This window comes from Pongo abelii, chromosome 18 (genome assembly GCF_028885655.2).
Source record: "Pongo abelii isolate AG06213 chromosome 18, NHGRI_mPonAbe1-v2.0_pri, whole genome shotgun sequence".
In the NCBI taxonomy this organism is placed as follows: Eukaryota; Metazoa; Chordata; class Mammalia; order Primates; family Hominidae; genus Pongo; species Pongo abelii.
Genome location: NC_072003.2, coordinates 20,315,460 through 20,330,821, shown reverse-complemented (window position 1 = coordinate 20,330,821; position 15,362 = coordinate 20,315,460). Strand labels below are relative to the sequence as shown.

The 15,362-nt window shown below is 43.8% G+C and overlaps 1 protein-coding gene across 9 annotated transcripts in view; it reads right to left on the bottom strand.

The window, feature by feature from the left end:
- The window catches only part of LOC129050924 (ubiquitin carboxyl-terminal hydrolase 31-like), a 363,751-nt gene that overhangs the window by 331,094 nt on the left and 17,295 nt on the right, over window positions 1-15,362 (bottom strand). For 8 of the 9 annotated variants that reach the window (XR_008514827.2, XR_010137826.1, XR_008514828.2 and 5 more), the window contains exons 2-5: window positions 12,857-12,994; window positions 11,214-11,302; window positions 11,028-11,120; window positions 10,263-10,398 (exon numbers count right to left, since the gene is read on the bottom strand). Coding sequence is in view for 6 of the 9 variants with exons in the window: in XM_054534783.2 (XP_054390758.1) it covers window positions 10,263-10,398; window positions 11,028-11,120; window positions 11,214-11,302; window positions 12,857-12,994 (456 nt within the window). In the remaining 3 variants the exon portion in view is untranslated. Of the gene's footprint in view, window positions 1-4,232; window positions 8,215-10,262; window positions 10,399-11,027; window positions 11,121-11,213; window positions 11,303-12,856; window positions 12,995-15,362 lie in introns of those variants that run through there. The other variant, XM_054534785.2, reaches the window with a different exon arrangement.

Genomic DNA, 15,362 nt, shown 5'->3' with positions numbered 1-15,362 from the left:
TGGTGGGTTTTGGCTGGCTTCTTTATTAAATCCTGTTTTACCAGCAGGGTCTTTTATTTATTTATTTTTGAGACAGAGTCTCACTCTGTCACCTAGGCTGGAGTGAAGTGGCATGATCTCGGCTCACTGCAACCTCCGCCTCCTTCGTTCAAGCGATTCTCATGCCTCAGCCTCCCAAAGAGCTGGGATTACAGGCGCCTGTCACCACGCCCAGCTAATTTTTGTATTTTTAGTAGAGAGGGTTTCGCCATGTTGGTCACGCTAGTCTTAAACTAGCTGGTCTTGAACTCCTGACCTCAGGTGATATGCCCACCTTGGCCTCCCAGAGTGCTGGGATTACAGGTGGAAGCCATGGTGCCCGGCCATCAGCAGGGTCTTTATGACTTGTATCTTGTCCTGCTGACCTCCAACCTCATCCTGTGACTAAGGATACCTAACTTCCTGGGAATGCGGCCCAGCAAATCTCAGCTTCATTTCACCCAGCTCATATTCAAGATAGAGTCACTCTTGTTTGAACACTTCTGACACCCTCAGGAGAAAGGGAGTGAGGGAAGTGAGATAGAAAAGGAAAGGATATAGATTCAGCAGAAGCCTGTTCTCCGACCAACTCCACAAGGAGCTCTGAGGCATGAGGCCATCACATAGTTACCAGCCTGTATCAAGGGGCCAACTTTACATATGGCCTCTCCTTTGGCAGGGGGCTGCCCTTGGGGAGGGTGCATAGTGTAACCTCCCAGGCATTTCTCAGCACCATCAGCTGAGCACAATTCCCTGGCAGCTGCCTTAGACTCCTACGTGGGATCCAGGTGGGAAACCAATAGTATCCAGGACAATGCTCAATAGATATTTGTTGGATGAATGACTCATAACTAGAACACAATTCTCCTACTCTCTATATATCTTTTCTCTATACCCAAGAGAGGACTTTCAACCCACAAACATTTTACAATCATCATCTCTAATTCAGAAACCTTCCCCAGCACAACTAAACAGCCTGGCAAGAGTCACATCTGACCGTGTTTAATTACCACTTTGGAGGAAGAAGGACACGCTGTTGAGGTTTTAAGCTACAGACTAATACTTTCACCCGTCATCCAAGGCCACCACAAATTAACAGTTGCATTGGGTTTTTGTCTGACAGCTGGACAAAGCCAATTCATGTCAAGGGAACTGAGACATAACATAAAAAGTCCACTAGAATTTTATCTCCTGGAGAGGGTATTTGCTTCTGACATTCTTGTACTGCCCCTGGGCAGGGAACTCCGCCTAGGGACTAATATACGTTTCACACAAAATCAGTGTTAAAGCAGGAATGTGTAGTACAATCATTCCTGGCAAGAGAAATCAAGCCAGGTCTTTCCACCTTTTTTCTTTTAATTACACCCATTCTCCATTCAGCTCTCAAATGCCCTGCCATTCTGGTAGAGCTGCTAGCAGCCCTCATCTACCACCACTCTGTTCTTGCTCTTTATCTCACAAACAAAAGTAGCCCATATGAGAGAAAGAGAATTTCACAAGAGAAGGGTTACAATGTGATCCTTTCCAAAAAGGAGAGATCCATCCCGTTTCCACCCTGCTGCCAGAGTGAGCTCCTGCTAATATGCTGATGTTAAGATCCTGCTTAAAACCGTTCAATCTTTGGACAACATGTGCACTCTTTCATAGGGCTTACAAGGTTTGATGTAGGAGGTTTTACACCTGCTCTCCCTCCAGCCACACTGAGTTTCTTTCAGTCCCTCCAGTCTGCCACAGGATCTTTGCATATGCTGAATGCACTCACCTCCAGCTACTCCTTCAGCTCAGAGCTTAAATGTTATATCTTGAGCTCCCTGTCTCACTCAGATCTGCTCTGGTTGTCACAGCACGTTTTCTTCATGGCACATCACAGTTACTATAGTTTTATGTGGGTGTTCTCCAATGCAGGTGCACCAGAAGAAAGCTCTTAGTTTGATGATTATCAAATAGCTAGCTCTACTTCTCAGTTAGTTCCTGGCATGGAGGGAATAAAGGATACACTCTCTCATTTTAGAGATGAGGAAATTGAGCTGGATAGGAAACAATATTTATCTGAGGTCACATGGTTTGTTGGTTAATTGGCTGATTTTTTAAAGACAAGATTAGCTATTTTCTCCTGAAATATTCAACCCTTTTGCAAACATCCTGTGTTACCACCTCAGCTCTAAGGACTGCTGTCTTCCTGATTTACTGCTGGCCAGGGAAGAGTGCCCTGGAACTCAGTGAAGAACCACATAGGAACCTCATAAGGAGGTGGGGCGTGGTGGCTCACGCCTGTAATCCCAGCACTTTAGGAGGCTGAGGCTGGTGGATCACATGAGGTCAGGATCTCGAGACTAGCCTGGCCAACATGGCAAAACCCCGTCTCTACTAAAAATACAAAAAAATTAGCCGGTGTGATGGCATGCACCTGTAGTCCCAGCTACTTGGGAGGCTGAGGCATGAGAATCACTTGAACCTGGGTGGCAAAGGTTGCAGTGAGCCGAGATCAAGCCACTGCACTCCAGCCTGGGCAACAGAGCGAGACTCCATCTCAATTAAAAAGAAAAAAGAAAGAAAAAGAAACCTCATAAGGGCTCTGTAGATCTTGCTGTTTCCATCACCAATCTCTTCTAGGAGTGCCTTCCTCAATCTCTTGAAATTATCACATTTCCCATCCACACTCTCCCCCAGCATCACCTCAAAGCTTATCTTTAAATCATATAAAATAAAACAATTTATCAACAGAATATTAATGGCTAGCCTTTATTTAGCACTGACTGTAATGTGCCAAGCCCCATGCTGAGCATGTTACACATCTTAATCCATGAGCTCGTGTGCTCAACAAGGCAGGCCAGGCAGAGGCCATTCTCTGGGGGAAGGGGAGGGCACAGCATCTTGCCTGAGGTCACACAGCTGCTGAGTGGCAGCTCCTGGCTTTACACCCAGTTTGGTCTGACGTGAAAGTCCATGGACTACCGTTATCGTGTTACTCTGAGGTGATTAGTTCCAGATTGGGACAGAGTCTTTTATCCTCTCAGCCACAGGACTTGGTCCCTGGCTCCATGACAGTCTTCCAGAATGTACATGGGCCTTCATGAGCCAAGACATCTGCATAGAGCAAGCATCAAACTAGTATACAGGAAAAGGGGGTAATGCAAAGTCTGATAGACTCCATGTCCTTGTTGAATATCTCTCCACATTGACACAAAATCACATAAAGAGAATGTGTTCTGGGCCAGGCATGTCGGCTCGTGCCTGTAATCTGGCACTTTGGAAGGCTGAGGCAGGCGGATCACTTGAGGTCAGGAGTTTGAGACCAGCCTGGCCAACATGGTGAAACCTGATCTCTACTAAAAATACAAAAATTAGTTGGGCATAGTGGTAGGTGCTTGTAATCCCAGCTACTCGGAAGGCTGAGCCAGGAGAATCACTTGAACCCGGGAGGCAGAGGTTGCAGTGAGCCAAGATCATGCCACTGCACTTCAGCCTGGGCAACAGAGTGAGACTCCATCTCAAAAAAAAAAAAAAAAAAAAAAAAAGATGACTTCCACTGCTTGTGATTGTAGATGACTTTGCTCTTTGCTTCTTGTGTTTTTCAGTTTCCAATAATGCACATATTAACTTTTTTTAAATGAAGGTTACTTAAAAAGAAAAGAAAATGAGCCCCAAACAAAGGGTACACATGGACATATAGAGCGGAATAATAGACACTGGAGACTCCAAAAGGTAGGAGAGTGGGAGGGGAATGAGAAGTGAAAAATTACCTATTGGGTACAATGTTCAGTATTCGGGTGATGTTTACCCTAAAATCCCAGAATAGGCATGTAAGAAATCTTCACTTGTACCCCGTAAATCTATAATTTTTTTTTTTTTTTTTTTTTTTGAGACAGAGTCTCACTCTGTTGCCCAGGCTGGAGTGCAGTGGTACAACCTCGGCTCACCACAACCTCTGCCTCCTGGGTTCCAGCGATTCTCCTGCCTCAGCCTCCTGAGTAGCTGGGATTACAGGGGCCCGCCACCATGCCTGGCTAATTTTTGTATTTTTGGTAGCAACGGGGTTTCACCTGAACTCAGGTGATCTGCCCACCTTGGCCTTATAAAAATTTTTTAAATATATTTTTAAAAAAGAAAATGAGCTCCCTCTGTAACCAGCACTCCAATCATCAAAAACAGTTGGCTTTTTGACTGCCTGGCATGCATTCCAGCTTGTCCTTTTCATGGCAGGGCCCATTTTCTTTTTTGAAGCTTAAAAAATATGTAATGGGTACAGTGGCTCATGCCTGTAATCCCAGCACTTTGGGAGGCAGAGGCAGGTAGATCACATGCGGTCAGGAGTTCGAGACCAGCCTGGCCAACATGGTGAAACCCCATCTCTACTAAAAATACAAAAATTAGCCAGGCACAGTGGCACAGGCCTGTAATCCCAGCTACTCTGGAGGCTGAGGCAGGAGAATCGCTTGAACCTGGGAGGCAGAGGTTGCGGTGAGCTGAGATCATGCCATTGCACTCCAGCCTGGCCAACAAGAATGAAACTTCGTCTCCAAAAAAAAAAAAAAATTAACTGGGCATGTCAGCTGAGGAGGCTGATGTGGGAGGATTGCTTGAGCCCAGGAGTAGGATTGCTTGAGACCAGGAGTTCGAGGTTGCAGTGAGCCATGACTGCACCCCTGAATTCCAGCCTGGATGACAGAGTGAAATCCTGTCTCAAGAAAAAATTCAAAACAAAAGACAAAAACAAAAATCAAAATGCAGATTTGGATTCTGTAGGTCCCTAAGGGGGACCTGAGCCTCTGTTTTTCTTACAAGCTCCCAGGCTGGTGCTGGTGCTGCTAGCCCAGGCATCACACTTTGAGTACCAAGTGTCTAGCAAGGTGTACAGTGGTTCCAGGGCTCTCTAAGCACAAAAGCCACTCACACATCACCCTCACAAGGCCAGGCCCCCATGCAGGACAGATGCTGCTTTGGGTCAGTTTGCTCAGAACATCTAGGCCTTCCTACAATCACAAGTCACCCCCTGTCTCCCCACTCGGATGGCAGAAGGTGTTCCCGGGGCACAGAAGGAAACATACTGTCACTCAGGGCCACCCCAGATGCTCCCTCAGCCTCAGATGGAGTCAGTCTGAGACCCCCTGAGCCAAGTTGCTCCCACTCACCCCTCCTTGTCCAGAGCCCAACCCCTGTGCACTGAGCCTCCTTTCAAAATAAACTCGCAGAGCCCCCCACCCCCACTTTCCGTTGCACCTGAGGCAATTATTATTTGTCAAAAACAAGAACCGCCAGCTGTGCGTAGCATTCAGCTTGCTGTTCTTAAAATGCCTTATAATCATTTCCCTTGGAGAAGAATTCTCCAGCCCCACAATGGTTCTGCACAGCCAATCACAATGTAGTCCCGGACCCGTGTTTTGATAAGACAATCTGACACTGTCAGTCAGAGGGATTCAAGACTCTTGCTGCAGGGAGGAGGGAGAGAGGAAGAGAAAAGGAGAGAGAGAGAGAGAGAGAGAGAGAAAGCATATGCCTCTTCTCCCTCTGGAAGTGCAGCTGACCGCAGAGTCTCCCAGGAGCCTGTCCCTGCAGAGGCCTTGACAAATGTCAACAGACAGGACGAGATTTCTGCTTCTCCAATGCCTGTAGGCCCCATCCCACCCCAGCTATACTCACACTCATTTCTTGTTTGTTTGTCTCTCAAGCTCCATTCAGAGAGTATGGAGATGTCTTCTTGGTTTAAATTAAAGTTGAAGCCTGGCCGGGTGTGGTGGCTCACGCGTGTAATCCCAAAACTTTGGGAGGCCGAGGTGGGCAGAACACAAGGTCAGGAGATCGAGACCATCCTGGCTAACACGGTGAAACCCCGTCTCTATTAAAAATACAAAAAATTAGCCCAGCATGGTGGCGGGCGCCTGTAGTCCCAGCTACTCAGGAGGCTGAGGCAGGAGAATCCCTTGAGCTCAGGAGGTGGAAGTTGCAGTGAGCTGAGATCACACCACTGCACTCCAGCTTGGGTGACAGAGTGAGACACAGTCAAAAAACAAAACAAAACAAAACAAAACAAAAAAAGTTGAAGCCAAGAGGGAAAAGTTGGAGGGCACTTGGAGGAAAAGGGAGGCCCTCTATGGCAGCCAACCTGCAAGATGGTCCCAATTGTTCTTGCCTTCAGGTATTCATTCCCTTGTGTGGCATCCCCCACCACACACAGACCAGGGCTAGTCTGCATCATGAATAGAATAGGGTTGTGCTTGCTCTCTCGCTCTCTCTCTCTATCTCTCGGAAACCAGCTGCCATGTTGCAGAGACATTCAGGCCTTCAATGGCGAGGTTTGCATGGGGAGGAACAGCCCCCATGTGAATGAACTTGGGAGCAGAGTCTTCTCTGGTTGAGTCCCAGTGTGACAGCAGCTCTAGCCAACAGCCTGACTGTAGCCTCATGAGAGGTCCTGAGTCAGAACCACCCAGCTAAGCTGCTCCTGGGTTCCTGACCCATAGAAGCTGTGAGATAATAGGTATTTACTGTTTTCAGCTACTACATTTGGGGTAATTTTTTACACAACAATAGATGATGAGTACACTATCCCAAATCAATCCACAAATTTGATGTCCCCACAAGTGTGGGGTGTGTCTTTCAATTTTTTGAGACAGGGTCTCGCTCTGTCACACAGACTGGAGTGGAGTGGCAGTTACAGCTCACTGAAACCTCAACCTCCTGGGCTCAAGCAATCTTCCCACCTCACCCTCCCCAGTAGCTGGGACCACAGATTTGCACCACCAAAGCTGGCTAATTTTTTAATTTTTGTAGAGACTAGATCTCATTGTGTTGCCCAGGTTGGTCTCAACCTCCTGGACTCAAGTAATACTCCCGCCTAGGCCTCTGAACATGCTGGAATTACAGGCATGAGCCAATGTGCCCAGCAAGTATGGGGTCTTTCTATGGCAAGATGTGGTGCCCACCACTATGAGAGACAAAGAAGATATTATTATTAATAATAGGCCAGTAATGGTGCCTCACACCTGTAGTCCCACCTACTCAGGAGGCTAAAGTGGGAGGATTGCTTGAACCCAGGAGGTTGAGGCTACAGTAAGCCATGATCACATCACTGCACTCCAGCCTGGGCAACACAGCAAGACCCTGTTCCTAATAATAATAATATCTAATATTTGAATAAGCCTTACGTGGAGCCAGGCATCATTCTAAGCATGTTGCATGCATGAACTCATTTAATCCTATAGCCATCTATTATTATTATTCCTGTCATGCTCATCAGCCAGAAGCCACCAGAAACACACCTGTAGTTGAACAGAAATGGGTTTAGTAACCAGTTGCAACAAGGGAGACCGCACACCATGGGGAGTGGGAGCTGTCTCCCAGTAAGACTGTGTTGGGGGGCTTCTGGTTAGCTGGCAGAAAGCAGTGTTAATTCTACAGCTGGGCATCATCATAATTTTTATGTAGGAGGCAGGAGGGATAGAGTGGGGCTAAAGCTGTCATTGGAAAAGCAGTAGTAACTGCATGTGTCAGTGAGAGGAAGAGGATGCGTTTGCCCATTGTTTTGTGGTTTGCCCACTGCTCATACTTTCATGCTCAGATAGGATTCATTACAGACTGTCTTGTTTTTGTCTTGTTTCATCATGGTCAGCATGACATCTTCCAGTGTGACCGTCCTGTGAAATTGCTTAAGTAGGGAATACCACAGCCTAGCAGTAGTACCAGGCCAGCTACTAGCTGACAACAATCAAGACTGGGCTCCCAGCCAGGCACAGTGGCTCACGCCTGTAATCCCAGCACTTTGGGAGCTCAAGGTGGGCAGATCACTTGAGGTCAGGAGTTGAAGACCAGCCTGGCCAACATGGTGAAACCCCTTCTCTACTAAAAATGCAAAAATTAGCCGGGCATGTGGCATAAGACTGTAATCCCAGCTACTCAGGAGGCTGAGGCACGAGAATCGCTTGAACCCAGGAGGTGGAGGTGGTAGTGAGCCAAGATCGCGCCACTGCACGATCCAGCCTGAGCAACAGAGCCAGACTCTGTCTCAAAAATAAAATAAAATAAAGACTGGGCTTTCCTTTTCTTATCCCCATTTTATAGATGGAAAATCTGAGGCCAAAATAAGTTCGGTAGTTACGTTGCCAAGCCTGGGTGGAACTGTAGAGCTTCTCAGACTCAGTGCTGCAGGGCCAGCTTTGCTTTGTCTTCTTTTGTTTGCCAATCCATCGTGGGTCAATACTTTCATAAAATACAATAAAAGTGAATTACTAGAATAACGATCATGCATTTAGATGTTTTAGCAATGTTAAATTGCTATCCTTTTAAACAGGTACCCTCAAGTTCTGTATTATCTGGTCTCAGACAAGGAACAGTTCTCAGGCCATTACTGACCACAGACCACACTTTGGGCAGCTCTAGAAGTTGTCTGATCAAGAGTTTTCCAGGCTGGGCATGATAGCTCACACCTCTAATCCCATCACTTTTGGGAGGCTGAGGGCGGGCAGATCACTTGAGGTCAGGATTTCGAGACCAGCCTGGCCAAATGGTGAAACCCCATCTCTACTAAAAATGCAAAAATTAGCTGGGCATGGTGGCAGGTGTCTGTAATCCCAGCTACTTGGGAGGCTGGAGAATCACTTGAACCTTCCCACTACTTGGGAAGCTGAGGTGGGAGGACTGCTTGAGCCCACAAGGTTGAGGCTGCAGTGAGCCATGATTGCATCAATGCACTCCAGCCTGGGCAACAGAGTGAGACCCTGTCTCAAACAATCCATCCATACATACATACAAACAAAACAAACAAAACAGAAAAACAAAAGATGGAGAGGAGAACACGGGAGACATTTAAGACTTCATTATATGCTCAGCCGTGCTGTCTAGTGAAAAAGCACTGGATTGGGCATGCAGGTTCCAGTTCGGCCTGTCACCAACCAGCCCTGCAAATCTGAACAAGTCCCACGGCTTTTCTGAGCCTCTTTCAAATAAGGGAGTTGGACTGGACCCCTGAGGTCCCCTCTACCAGCACTAACATTCTGTGAATCTACCAGGTAAAAGGGGTTGGTGGTATATTCTACAAATAGTCCGGCAAAAATGTTCCTGGCACATTTTCCTTCTAATGAATTTAATGACCATGTTGTTTTTCTGCCGGTGAACATGCAAGTAAAATTCACTCTCTTCAGCAAACTGAGGTCAACAGCAAACTTGTAATTATTTCACCAATTTAAACCACATGCAAAAGGAGCCAGACAGTGCTGGAAGCTCTAAAGATGCAACCAGATTTGCCCTGGACACCACCGAAGCCTCGCTCCCTCCCTTTCTGCCTTTCCCTCATCCTGAAGGGAAGAAAGAGCCAATGGGCTTTTCAGAGTAGGAAAGAATATGAACATTTTATCAACATGCCAGTACTTGGCCTGCAAAAATATGAGATATTTGCCATATTAGGGCAACACTGCTGGCTGTGTTTGTTTTACTGTGGTAACTTCCCAAATGAGGCCACATGAGGCCGAAGTACAAAACACCTTTATTAGTCCAGGGATTACACAGTAGCTTCCAGAAGCTACTATCTAGGGAAAGCAATTTAGCTACTGAGTCATCTTTCCTTAATAAATCTTAAATAAGGAATGTTTTTCCAGATAAAATAATAATAGTAAATTGAGTGAAAGCTATCTGCAAAAACATGTCAAGTCCAAACAGGTCAAAAGTATTTTTGGTAAATTTCAACATAACTGCTTATCAAACATTTACCCCAAAAGGGATGCGGCATGGGCACAACTTCCCTTTCTCTTCTCTAAACAAGGTAAGAGACTCTGGTCCAGCCGTAATGAGAAAACAAAACGTATTGAGCATCTATTACATACAGAACACGGTACTAGCAAGATATCCACTCTTATCACCACAATGGGAAGGGGTATTCTAGTGTCACTGCTTAAGTTTTCAAAGCCTCTTTGAGTATCAAACACCGTGAGGATGCCCCAGCGCCCACATACACATCCACAGGAATGATTTAAGAAGGGTTAAGTAATTATACCTTATGAACAAAGCTACAAGAAGGTCTTGGTGTAAAGTCACAGCTTCTTTTAAAATTACATACACGATTAAATGAAACATGAAAAGTTTCTCTATACATTTTAGTCTTTGGGGTCTTGATTTTTTTCCCTCAACTCTAAATGCAACTGGTTTTAAATCTCTATCCAACCATACTTGGCAAAGAACTATAAAAAATTCTAAGAGAACAGAAAGCAATACTTTTGTGGCTCATGTGTAACTGGTCTTAGCAGACTTATTACCTGATCAGTGGGGATCTTTGTTTCCATAGACACTGCTTCCCGAAGTCTGGCAACAGTCCCAGACAGAGGTACGGCCACACCAATCCTCATGCAGTGAGAACATTTGCCTTGATACACTACAGTGACATAGAGAGGCCTGTACAGATCAAAGTCAGATCTTCTCATTAGTCACTTATTTCGACTAAAATATAGAAGATGCAAAATAAACCTGAGATGAAATCAACAAAAAACTAAAGCTAACCCACACTGTTACTCGGAAGCCCAAATGGAAAAATTTCACTTGGCTCTAAGCAGAACTATCAATCCTCGAGATCTCTGGAAAAGGCAATCTTCATAAAATGAACATTCTATGAAGCAAACAAAAATATATCTACACTTGATTCTGTGCTTTGTATTTTCTTTAGAACAGCATAACTCCTGGAAATGTTGAGAAATTGTTCAAAATAAAGCAACTGAGAAACAAGAAATGTAAAGTAAGGTCTCTAGAGAATCCTGAAGTCACTCAGCAGCCCTCCCCATCCCCCGATACTATGTGTGGATGACAAACCGGGCCAGACTACACAGCCCCTGCTTGCCTCATGTGCCTGCTCACCCTGCAAACTCAGGAGGGCATTTATTCTTGTAAGGTTGTAGCAATGACTGTATTCAATCCCATTATTAATCCCATTACCTGTCTAAATAAGTAAGAAGACCTAATAGGAGCCTACAGAGGAAAAGGGATACCATAAGAAAATACAGTCTTCATTTTACTAAATCCATTCTTACCTTGTGTGGGGTAGAGGAATTGGCAAAGAAATGCAAAGGAAAGGATCAAAAGTGTTGCTTTGTTTCTGACAATGAGGACACGTCAAAGAAGATCTTCAAAACAAAAAGGTAAGACGCTTCACATTAAAATCACCCAGAACGATGTCAGGTAAACAAAATAAGTGGAAACATCTGATTTTCTCATACCTATATTGGGCTTGAAAGAGTTCTTGTACAAAAGTGCTACAGGCAGGAAAAGATGGTCCCTCAGGCATCATATCAGTCTCTGACGGTGGCTAAAAAAAAAGAAAGTACAATTTCACAGACTAGAAAGACAAATTCTTGGTTGAAGATGAAGCTAGAGAATCACAAATGATCTTGACTTCCTTTACAAGCTATGCATCAAGTGCAGATACTTCAGTGACAGGCACCTGCTAAAGGAGCCAGAACACAGCAGGTAGGATGTGGGTCGCGTGGACTCATCCCCTCACACAGACTCTGCCAGCGATCGTCTCTGCACAGCACTCAGCCGGGCAGCTCCCCTTCCCCAGGATGCTCCAGTTTCCCTCCAATTCTCAAAGCCCCCATCCCAATCTCCTCTAAGAAGTAATCCCCAACCACTTTAAAAGTACTAATCCTGGCCGGGCACAGTGGCTCATGCCTGTAATCCCAACACTTTGAGAGGCCGGGGTGGGTGGATCACTTGAGGTCGGGAGTTCGAGACCAGCCTGACCAACATGGAGAAACCCCATCTCTACTAAAAATACAAAATTAGCCGGCTGTGGTGGCACATGCCTGTAATCCCAGCTACTCAGGAGGCTGACGTAGGAGAATCACTTGAACCCAGGAAGCAGAGGTTGTGGTGAGCCAAGATTGCGCCATTGCACTCCAGCCTGGGCAACAAGAGCGAAAGTCCGTCTCAAAAAAAAAAAGTACTAATGCTTCCCATGCCTAAATTCCCTAGTACCTATTAGTTGTGCTGTGTATGTTGATGCCTAATCACACTCTACTTCATGTTGTATTTAACTTTTCATGTCCCTCCGCCTAACAATTAGTTACTGAGCACCTGCTACCACATGCAGAGAGCACTGTACAGAACATTAGGATACAAAGATAATAAGACCCAGTGCCTGACCTTGAGGATGTCTCAATTTGGTGGGAGCGTCAGCCACACGCATACAGTCATATGACAGAATAGAGTGTTCAGGCACAAAAGGACCTTGAATCAGAATAATTTAACAACTTACCAAACTTAGAAATTTAAAATTTGAAGTACAGAGCAGAATTATCAAAAACTTTAAAAGCTGCCCAAGGGAAGCAACCCTTTAGTCTAAATTTTTTCCATTATATAAGTCATTTTATCCATATTTGTAAGACTACATGTATAAAATTAAGAATTAATTGCTATGTTTCTCAATAAGAACATTCTGGGGCTCCTATGGTCAAATCCAATCCCAACAGCAGAGAAAATACATACGTTTCCTTTATGATTGTGTATTCATTCCAGTGAACTACAGAGTATGTGTCTTACTAGAATAGAAAGCAAACATATTCTGCTTTAAAAACAGTTTAGTGAAATGGAATCACTTTTTTTAATCTGAAGCTCATCATACATGCAAATGTTTCCCCTCTCATTAGACTATAAATTCCTTGGGGACAACAGCTCTTGTATCTCACACTGCCAGCACAGTAGTAAACAAAATGAAATGTCCTTTAAATAGCCATTGAATCCTATACTCACCCAGAGCTTAGTCAATTTCATTGTATTAACGCAATGCAACAATCCTCAGTAGAAAAATCTACACACTCTCATGGCTAGCTGACTGCCCTAGGGCAGCATGTGTCCTTACCTTCAGAGGAGGCTGGCCACTCTGCTTCACTGAATGGTTGAGGTCTTCATGAACTCGGTCCAAAAGCCACAGCAGAAACTCCTGGGCATCATGCTGGGAATTTCCCCGGTACTGCAGTGCATTCTTTGACACAATAGTCTATGCAGGTAAATAAATCAGCATGAACAGCTGTGAGTTCCTGGCTTTAAAGAAAAACTATTTATTCACAATCCCAAAAGGGATGCAAGATCTCAAGGGTGTTAGAGAGTACTTCCCAGAAGGAGTGAAAAGTAAAAACAGATGCCAGTGTAAAAACCTCACCCCTAGAAACATGTACCAGAACCCTTAAAATACACTTACTACAGCAATTCTACTTTTAGGAGTGTATCTAAAGAAATCATCAGAACAGCCTGTCAAGACTTCTAAGAAAATATTAATCAGGGTTTATAAAAGGAAATAATTGGTAATAACTTGGACATCTTAAAAAAGAGAATTGGTTAAGAGTAGGAGGAGCTGAAACAGTAAAGATAGTTAAGTTATGATACAACTACATGACATCCTTAAGAAATATTATATTAAGTGAAAAAAGGTTATAAATAAGTAGTGTGAAATGTGAATGTATTCTTGTAAAAATCGTTTAGGGGGTGTAGACATATACATACAAAGAAAAAGTTCTAAAATAACACATACTTACATATTAAGTATTATCTCTGGGTGATAGAGTAACAGGTGCTTTTTTTCCTTCTCACTTTTCATATTTTCTACAATGAATACATGTTACATAACAAAGCAGTCAAAAGTTTTGTTTCAAACTTTACAAGACTGATTTACATTGCTTTTGCTAAAATGCTAAACTTTTATTAGGTAAGATACATAACAGCTTCAAGATTCATCACTCATCAACAAAGATTTAATAAGTGTCTAAGATATTAACAGCCTAGTGAGGGGGACAGGGAGAAAGTCCACGCTTACAGTGTAGTTAATGGGATGGTGGTGATGGATGCCAAGTTTCTCATAGTCAGAGAGGGAAGTTACAGATAAGCAAGGAGGGAAGGCAATGAATCAGCTGAAGTTAGTATAAACTCCTATTTAGCTTAACATAGAGATGAACAGATAAATAATTACAGATATTTATATAAACTTGGGTTCACATCCATATATCTGTACACTGAAAGGCAAAGAAGTAGTGACACCCCAGTAACAATGTGCACATCCAGTGCCCATATCTTGGTTTCTAATACCATTTTCCAATATAAAACTAGGGCACCTTGGAGAAATGGCCGATTCAAGGACATTGGGACAGGGGACACGTCAATGGGACACAGGAACCAATCTAAAAGAACTCCCAACAGCCAAAGCTGGAACAATCTGATCAACAGAATAAACAATATTGGGTTATAACCCAAAGTATAAAAAAGTATTAACTGATATAATTAAATGACTGAATGAATAAATAGGGAGAAGAGACAAATCTTCCTTACAGAGGAATTCCAAATAATTTATATCAATAATCCCCCCTCCAGGAGGTAAAGCTTACCACCCCTACACCTTGAGTGCGGTTTGGGATAGTGACTTACTTCCAGAGACAGGAGAATGGAAAGAGGAGTAGAAAGTAACTTATAGTTACTAACACAGTAACTAACACTGCTTCAGAGAGCTGGGCAAGGTTGACATCATCAGTGGTAAGTCACGTTGCTAGCATGTGCACTTGATATGTGATGAAAAGAACATTTTACCTCTGGTCTTCCTCCCAAAAACCCATGGCTTCAGTCTAATCATAAGGAAAACATCAGACAAAACCCAAACTGAGGGACATTCTGCAAAAAAAAAAAAAATGTGACTGGTGCTTCTCAAAACTATCAACATCTTCAAGGATAAGGAAAGTCTGAGAAACAATCACAGACCAGAAGAGACTAAGATGATGTGATGACTAAATGTAATGTGTTATCCCATGGGAGCCTGGAACAGAAAAAAGGCACAAGAGAATAACTGGGGAAACCTGAATAAAGTATCAAATTTAATCAACAGTAATGTACCAGTGTTAGCTTCTTACTTATAATAAATGCACTACACTGACATAGGATATTAACAAAAGGGAAACTGAGTATGGGCTTCATGGAAACTCTATGCTACCTTTGCCACTTTTCTGTAAATCTAAAACTATCCTAAAAGTTTATTTAAATACGAATATATATATTTACAAACTTTCTATAAATATAAATATGGCAGTTGTGTATATGCGTATCATGGGAAAAGAAGAGAGGCTAATTAAGAAGTAAGAGGACGGTGGTGTTAACTAATAGACAAGAAACCCTTCCAGGAGATGTCATTTGAGCTGGGCCTTGAAGATAAAGAGGCAGGGATTCAAGGCTGAGGAAGCAACATGCACAAACACACAAAGGTACAATATGACACCTTCAAGGAAGACCAACAAGGTAGAAATAGGCCTGAAATTCCAGATCTATTAGACAGAATGGGAGGAGATCAAACAGTAAACAGATTAGGCAGAGTAGGAGGATATGAAACA